The 9,158-nt window shown below is 34.5% G+C and overlaps 1 protein-coding gene across 1 annotated transcript; it reads left to right on the forward strand.

Annotated features, from left to right (window-relative positions):
• The first annotated feature begins 324 nt into the window (after nt 1–324).
• On the forward strand, nt 325–3,055 carry LOC107466078 (hypersensitive-induced response protein 4-like). Its single transcript, XM_016085059.3, has 4 exons — nt 325–519; nt 604–816; nt 1,082–1,178; nt 2,645–3,055. Exons 1-4 carry the CDS (start codon nt 325–327, stop codon nt 3,013–3,015), a joined length of 876 nt encoding a protein of 291 aa, XP_015940545.1. The 3' UTR covers nt 3,016–3,055.
• Nucleotides 3,056–9,158: the final 6,103 nt, after the last annotated feature.

Here is a 9,158-nt window from a genome sequence, read left to right on the forward strand (position 1 = left end):
AACATCTCCATATTATCTAGAATAACCATCCGAGTACTAGGATAATAAACATCTTTTCGAAAAAATTAAACTAATTTTAGAGTTTATTAAGGATCGAATTTTTGACCTTTCGGATCTAGCGCTCTAATACCATGTGATGATACCACTCATCCAAAAGCTTCAATTGATTAAAAAATGTAACATTAATGATTATATCTCTAATACTCCATAAACCTCTATTATATACATTGTATAAATATTTCATTGACTTCTCATACTTTCCCTAATTATTAATTAGCATGTGATACCGTTATCATTACGTATCAGATCGTGAAACAGCGGACAATGGGAAACACATTTTGCTTGTTCTGCGGGTGCATAGGGCAATCACATGTGGCGGTGGTCGAGCGTTGGGGCCGGTTCGAGAGGCTTGCTCAGCCCGGCTTCAACTTCTTCAACCCCTTAGCCGGCGAATTTTTGGCGGGACTACTGTCCACAAGGCTTTCCTTCCTCGACGTCCGCATCGAAACCAAGACCAAGGTACGCACTAGCCACTAGGTATATGGTTCATTCAAATCCTTTTCATCGTAGATCTGATTTGAGGTCTCCATATGTTAAATGTAGGACAATGTGTTCGTACAGTTGTTATGCTCGATCCATTACAGAGTGATAAAGGAGAGTGCCGATGATGCTTTCTATGAGCTACAAAATCCGCAAGAACAAATCCAGGCCTATGTCTTTGATGTCACCCGCGCTCTTGTTCCAAGAATGACTCTCGACCAACTCTTTGAACAAAAGGGTGAGGTTGCCAAAGCTGTCTTGGATGAGCTTGAAAAGGTCATAATCCATGTAACCTTTGGTTTTTAATTCGATAATTTTTTAGGTATTAAAAATATAACTATTTATATGTGATGTGATTTCATGATATGATACCAAACTTCTATGTGTGAAAGGTCCAACAAAGATTCTTGGGTGAAAGAGTATATTACATATATAACTATTCATATGTTTTTTCTTATCAATTTAAATTTTTTAGAAGTGATTTTACCAAGCTGGACAACATGTAGCTAACACTTAATGAATGATGCACTCGTGTACATAGGTAATGGGAGCATATGGATATAACATTGAGCACATACTCATGGTTGATATTGTGCCCGATCCTTCTGTTCGTAAAGCTATGAATGAGATCAATGCAGGTACATACTCTACTCTGCTTCCTCCTCACACTTTATTTTTCCTCCATGCTTCTTTTAGGCTTGTATGTGTGTAATTATTTTGCACACTTCTCCTGGTGAAGTTGCCAATATTTGCTTTTCGTTTCTATTTTTGTTAAAGTAGAATGAAATGATACATATTATAGTATTATTGATCGGAGAAAAATAAAATTATATGATATAATAATGCGGTTTGTTTGAGATTTTAGACACTAAATATCTTCAAACTTGTATCATTTTTTATAATGGGATTCTGATGAAAATAAAACACACAATTCCTTACTTATAAGAATAAGAGCAGTAGTAATACTTATTCTCTAAAATAATGACAGCAGCAAATAAACACATTAATAGTAGCAAAAAATACATAAAAAAATCAAATAAACGCATCAATAACGTAAAAAATCTTCTTAATGTGAAATGTAAAAATGATTCACCAAAACTAAAAAAATAATTTTGCTATGATTTAGATAAAATATAAGAGAGTCACAAATCACTTCACAAATGTGTATACGTACAACAAGTCAAATTGAATAACTCAAACATCAAAACTTACAAACAAAAACATGAAAATATATACCACAAAAATAGAGCTCATTTTGAAAATTTGAACGATGAAAATAAAAACTGCTTAGAACATGCTGTCTAAATTTTAATTCAATCCAATTATTAACAAATTTATAATTATCAATTTACAGTGACAGTTTTGTGTTTGTATGAAAATAGCTATATCTTCTCTTTTCTTAAGTATTTATTGTTCTTGTTAAATAAAATTTCTCTCTCTCAACTCTAGCTCAGTATTAGCCAATTCACTTTTAATTGAGAGTAACCATGAACTTAATACTAATATTTAAATTTTTTCTCCATATATAAAGAGAGTTCAAAATTCATCAGATATCGAAATATATGTATTTGATAGAAAATATAAAAATTTATCTTTATTCTATTTATTTGCATTGTTCCTAATTTTTTAGTATACACTATACAGAATAATCAATCAGTTACTAAACTTTAGCCTTGTCTAGTTAAAAATGAGACTATACTTTTTATGTTTTGAACTACTTTTTACAATTTAATTACATCCACTTATTCTTTTTATATGGTACAGAAATAGGTTAAATTATTATTAAATCACCTTACGTAGTTACACACCATTTAAAAGTTCAGGTTATGAACTTTCACACTCTAAATCATTGTAGAATCTTAAGTGTTAGGAGATCATTTAAGTCCTAAATTATCTAAAAGTAAGAACTTTACAATTTTAGACAACTTAAATATTTATACAATTCTCAAATCTTAAACTAATTTTTAATTTAAGGCTGAGTCAGATCTATTTAATTAATTTTTTATTATATATTTTATTTTATTTTATATTCTTATATTGATATCTTGATATAATTATGAAATAATAAAAAATAAAAAATTTAAAAAACAATTTTATTTCTCAGCTCAAAGAATGCAACTTGCTAGTGTATATAAAGGAGAAGCAGAAAAGGTGCTTCAGGTAAAGAGAGCTGAAGCTGAAGCAGAATCCAAGTACCTTGGTGGTGTTGGTGTTGCAAGGCAAAGACAAGCCATAACGGATGGATTGAGAGAGAACATCTTGAATTTCTCACACAAAGTAGAAGGGACCTCTGCAAAGGAGGTTATGGATCTCATAATGATAACTCAGTACTTTGACACAATCAAAGACCTTGGCAACTCATCAAAGAACACGACGGTTTTTTTACCACATGGACCTGGCCATGTTAGAGATATCAGTGAGCAGATACGTATGGGAATGATGGAAGCAACCAGTGCTCATGTAAACACTCAATGATCTTTTCACATTTTAGGATAAAAACTTTATTTTTACTTTATATATATATATATAATCGATGTGTGGGGACATTAAATTCATTTTATGGGTTGAGTTAGTGGTTTATATATGATATAAATGCATGATAAAAACAGAAAAGTACATACATATATTTGAGATTAGAGACATTTTTTATTTCTCTATATATTTATATATTCTATCATAATTATTAAGCATAATCGAACCAAGAATCTTATGTTTAATCTAATAATATGGAGAAATGTGTTGGTTCAATGTGAAAAAAATTAAAAAAATAAAATTATCTTTTTTCTATAAATTTATGGCATCTCAATATTTTTACTATATTTTAAAAGTTGGAAGTTCTAATTAAAATGGTAACCAATAGCTGTCATACAATATAATAATTATTACTAATTTAATGTCAACCAATATATTGTAGCATTTTTTTATTGAGAAGTATTTGGAAGGACACTTTACTAATGCATGTCCAAATCAAGTCTATCTAGTGTGGGGGGAACCCTATAGCTTGTAGAACTTTGATAAAAAAATTGTCATACTATGCGATCATAAACCTTGGCCATGTCCAACTTTAAAGCCATGTTACCTTTGTTTCTCATCTTCTTCTTTCTCATGTAGTGGAAAGTATCAAAAGCAATCAGACCATTATCCGTAATTAGCCGCCATAGGAGCTTTGAAATTCCCCCACTATTTCTCGTAAAATGAGCTTCAACCTTTTTGCCATTGTTTTGTCACAATCTTGAACAAAACCTTACAAAGAGAAATCGGTTGAAAATTCTTTGTATAAGTTGGCTGATGTACCTTAGGGATTAGACATAGAAATATCTTGTTGTAATCTGTAGGATCAGCCTTATGGCTTAGTGCGTTTAGAGTCCATTTCGTTACCTTCTCCCCCACTATGTGCCACATACATTAATAGAGAGCTAGCATACCATTTGGCTAGGTGCATTTGATCTAGGGATACCTTGACCTTTTCTTTTGTAAATTCTAGCTGAATGCATTGAAATTTTTCTAGTGTTACTCTTTTCCGTACCACACTAGTCACTTCATCGATATTATGAATTCCTTCTGTCTGGAATAGTTGTTCAAAATGCTTGACTACAACCTCCTCAATCTACCCTTCCCCTCCATATACCACCCCCGCATCATCTGTAATTTGCTGTGATGGTTTCTGTGGCTAAGAAAAGGGGGTTGAATTTTAGCTTCCTTTTTGTTTTATTATACTTTCTGGTCTTTGAGGAGACTTTTCTGTTTTTGTCTTGTCCCTAGCCACGAGACTTTTCTTTTTGTCTCGTCACTTGGCACGAGATATTTTTGGTTTTTGCTCCTAGACAGTAGAAACAGAAATGGAGTAGGAGAGAAAGAGAATTACACCCAGATATATCCTGGTTCAGCTGCTAAGTGCAATGCAGCCTACATCCAGTCTCCATCACAACAATGATGGAATTTCACTATAATCAACCTGATTACAAAGGGATTCCCACAGAATCATGAAACACAACATAGACGTACAAAGGAATTCTAAGGACATCTATGGCTTTTCTTTTAATTTTGCACTCTCTGCCTTTTTCCGCTCTATGGCTTTTTCATACAAACCTCACTTGTTTGCCTTTTTTTTCCATGAGACTCAAGACATGACAAAATTAAACAGAAAAATACTAAACAGAATACATTGAAGGAGAAAAAAATCTGTAAGCTTAGGTAGCTATGAGACTTTTGTGCCTTGCACTCTCAAACTTTCTCCCTTGAATCAAAACCGTGACTGTTCACCCCCTTTTATAGAGAAGAGAAGCCTTCACAGTTGAAACAAAACCAAGCTTAACTTCTTTTCCTTCAAAACAGAACCGGTTCGGCCACAGAGAGAGAAGAGGTAACTCATGCAAAACCCAACATGCAAATACCTCTAGTTCTTCTTTGGTCATCACTCTTCATCAATCCGAGTGCTCCATCCTTGGCTTGCTCTCCAAGATGGATTTCTGGCCCTTGATGCTTCATGACGATGATGGCTTCATCTGCTCCAATCTCTGCCTCTTCCATCACTTCGCCACTCTAGCTACTTCCTGTGGTGGTTGAGCAGAATCAAAGACAAGCCATGCCTCCAAGAATCTCTTCCTTGCTGGCCGAATCTTCTTCTTTCTTTTTGAGTATGAAGAGCTCGAGATTACCTCACCAAATCTTACCATTTTTGGTGAAAATCTCAGCCACAGCATACTTTTATTTTGTTATGTTTTCTTGCCATCATTATGATGGTCTTTAGGCGTGCTTTTCTTTCCTTCTGGTAGCTCATTTTTGCTTCCATAGTTTCTTGGGTATTGTCCGAAAGAAAGAAAGAGATGAGAGAGACGAAAATGAAGAAAGAGAAGCAATTAAGTGTGTTTTGAAAAACTGAGTTGCTTTTACTTCCCTTGCTAGAGTGGCGTGTAGCATCAATCATGTCACTCATATTCTCTCTCATAGTTCCCATGCAATAAATAATAATTGAATGAATTTTGGAATCCATCACATGGTAAAATTCTTGGATCCGTTGGAAGCAATGAAGCTTTGTTTTCTTTGCTTCATGGTTTCAGACCAAACATGCTTGCCTTCAAGCAATTTTAGTTTGGGCTTATAACAATGATAATCAAAAATGGCCCAAATATTTCAGCCATGTGATCCGATGGAAGGCATAGAGCAAATGATAACATTTGCTTTCCTGATGAATTATTTTCGGATCATGCATTGGTCTCATTAGCAAAGATTTGAAATTGGGCTTATGATAATCATTCAATCTGGCCCAATAAACATCACAACAATTCAGCCACATAGTATAAGAAACATGAAGCAAGGCTGATTGCAAGTTTAGATTTTGGGCTTACAACTAATCTTTTATTTTCGGCCTAATTATAAAATTGCAACACAAAATTATTAATTAACATATGTTAAATAAAAATCAAATTAATAATTTTGTAATTAAATATTTCAATAATGTTTGTTCATCATCAAAATTAAATTAGAGTTTTCCAAACTCATCAATCTCCCCCTTGATGACAAACATTATTAAAATTGAAATGGAAAAAAATTTAAAGATTGAGTAAAGAATACTCCCTTTGAATTTTTGAATTTCTCCCCCTTTCTAATCTCACATGGCTCCCCCTTAATGTATGCTTATTTTACCAAGGGAAGCACTAACCTGTAACATTTTAATCAAGCTTCAAGTAACAATGTTACTTAGCATATTTATTCCATGATGCTAAATACTTGATATATGAGCAGATTTGAATGATATACAAAACTTATTTTCTATCACAATTTTAATTTTCTGCTCAATCATACCATAATCAATCAAAATCTGTTTTTGACAAAAGACTTGCTGTTCAAAAAAAATATCTTCCAGTAAATCAGAACAATCTTGGTATGATAAATATTTTTCAAGCATGATATAATCTTTCCAAACACAGTAACTTTCATCATTAAGAACCTAAAGGAATTGCCAAAGATAAATCATTTTATCAAGGTAAGTTAAATGTATTATAAACACAGTAAACACACATTTTACCAAGATAAACATCAAATAATGGCAGCCATCAAGATAAACCCGAATGCATTGTTAAACATCATAACCAAATGCATTATCAGACATGCATTATCAATCTTTAACAGAGGTGATCATGAACTCTCAAAGAGAATTTCATCCTCTGTTTTCCAATTTCAATTTTCAGAAATTTATTCTCCCCCTTTTGTCATCAAAGGGGCACCTGCAAAAGAAATCTTGACAAAATAAATAGAATATACCAAATATAACCCAAAAAAAAATGTCAAAGTATCACAAGATTATGGTACTAGCAGTATCCAACCTAACAAAATAAAGTATCAAATTGAGCCTAACAGTTCTAATATCAAAGAAACAGTAATTAATCATCAGAAAGATTAAAATCAGAATCTTCAGCCCCTTCATCGCTATCTATGCCCAGATCCTTCTCCAAGTTCTCCAGCATTAGACCCACTCTATCTTTACATCTCCCCCAAGTCCTTTCATTCTCATAGGCTAGCTTGCGAGCCGCCCAATGATATTGCACCATTAGCTCAGACATATTGGAGAATTCAGTGAGAATTTCTCTCATTGATTCGGTTGCTTTGGAGGATTCAGGCTGACTTTCAAAGTCACTATCCGTTGGCATTGATTTCTTACCCTTGGTTCCTTTAGCAGCTCTGCCTCCTTTGATCATAGAGACTTTGTTCTCTACATCCTCATTTGTGAAATCTACCTTAAAGTACTCAAAAATACACGTGAGAAACATTCCATAAGGTAAATTAGCCTTCTTGGTACTTTTGACAGATTCCCACATATGTCTAATCATAAAGTAGGCAAATGAAATGGGAGATGAAGTAACAAGAGCAAATAAGATGATAGAATCAGATACTGTTACCATGTTGTGAGAACCACTTTGTGGGGTCAAGATATGAGTTATGATTCGATGCAGTAGTGAGTTGGTTGGTCCAATGGCTTTGTGAGTAGGAATAGTTCCGTCTATTCCAGACATATTTGCACAGATATGAGGAAGAATCTACTTGTATGTGAACCCAACATGTGAGTCCCATTTGTCAGACATGTAAACTTTCGGTCCTTCATCTGTGTAACCAAGTGCAGCGCTGATGGTCTCAGCATTCAGGGTAATGTGCACACGCTTCACATATGAGTGGAGACTACCATCAATCAGACGCAGATTAGCATAGAACTACCTTACTAACCCTGGATAAACCATTTTGTGAATGAGGAGCAGTGAGGACCATTTGAGATTTTCAAACAGAGGATGCAGATTGATCCCTTTGGCAGCCAGAGAGTCCAAGTTCACCAAATATGAGAGACACAGATGCCTCTTTTCCAAAACTTCTTGGTGGAATTCAAAGAATGCACATGTAGTGAATCTTGATAGATCATAGTGAGAGTGTGGCTTGTGAAATTTGTTCTTGAATTCTAATGATTCAAGGTTTGCGGGTTCTCTAGTCTCATGCAACACGAAAGCTTTAGTCTTCTGAGAGCTCTTTTCGGGAGAGGCTTTCTTTGGTGGAGAAGGTGGCGGTGATGGAATCGGCGAGGTGTGCGATTCTTCTTCTTGTTCAACGCTGGGTTCTTTATTCTTTCCACTTTTCCTCCTTCCAGAGGATTTCTGTGCTATGACCTTGCGCCTCATGGATTCGGGTTGCTTGGTGGGAGGTGATGGAGAAGATGAAGAAGTGGAGTGGATATGGATGTGAGTGTGAGTTTGGGGAGTGGAGGGTTTTTGAGAGAGCCGAATTCTTTCACTCTTCTTTGGTGCAGTTTTCTTTTTCATTATGTGAAGAAGATGAATGGGGATGGAGGTTGAAGGGAAGGCTGAAGGGTGAGGTGAGTGGAGGGAGGTTAGAGAGGCATTAAATGCTGATTGGAGAGAGGTAGTGGGGGAAGTTAATGATCATCATGAGTGCGGTTATTAACCAGGAGGTTTCCAAGAATTTTAAAAAGTGGTTTCCTTAAATCAAGGGATTAGTTGAAAGGAAAGATTTGATTTGACACTATGCCTCTTTCAACTAGATTTGATAAGACCATAAAAAGATTTTGATTTTCAACAAAATGGAAAACTAACAAAACGGTCATGATGGGGTCAAAGAGGTTTTGTGGGGCCCATGAAAAATAAATTCTGTGCAGCCTCTCCCTTGATCACAGCTTCTCCAACATGCTTGTATTTTTATCTCGTCCATACCTACGAGACAAAACTAAGCAGAATCAAAATTTCACAAATTTTCAACAGAAACAAGATCAATCATTCCCAAGTTTTTTCTTAATGAATAGAATCTGTCTTCACAGAGGAGTTTTGTAAAAATGTCAACAAGTTGATCTTCAGATTTTACAAATTGAATATCAATAGTACCCTTTTGCACATGTTCTCTAATAAAGTGATATTTGATCTCAATGTGCTTTGTTCTTGAGTGCAAAACTGGATTTTTTGAAATATTTATAGCACTCATGTTATCACAAAATAATGGTATACTATTGATCTTTAATTTGTAATCTTCCAACTGCGTTTTTAACCAAATTAATTGTGAACAACAAGCAGATGCGAATATATATTCAGCTTCAGCTGTGGATAGAGCTACTGTGGCTTGTT

Source organism: Arachis duranensis, chromosome 9, assembly GCF_000817695.3.
Source record: "Arachis duranensis cultivar V14167 chromosome 9, aradu.V14167.gnm2.J7QH, whole genome shotgun sequence".
Lineage (NCBI taxonomy): Eukaryota > Viridiplantae > Streptophyta > Magnoliopsida > Fabales > Fabaceae > Arachis > Arachis duranensis.

What these genes read in the sequence shown, in the direction of transcription:
- LOC107466078 (XM_016085059.3), top strand. Translation starts at nt 325, where the DNA reads ATGGGAAACACATTTTGCTTGTTCTGCGGGTGCATAGGGCAATCACAT. An exon ending in GCATCGAAACCAAGACCAAG is followed by an intron (nt 520 to 603) that starts GTACGCACTAGC and finishes TGTTAAATGTAG; the next exon opens with GACAATGTGTTCGTACAGTT. An exon ending in TCTTGGATGAGCTTGAAAAG is followed by an intron (nt 817 to 1,081) that starts GTCATAATCCAT and finishes TCGTGTACATAG; the next exon opens with GTAATGGGAGCATATGGATA.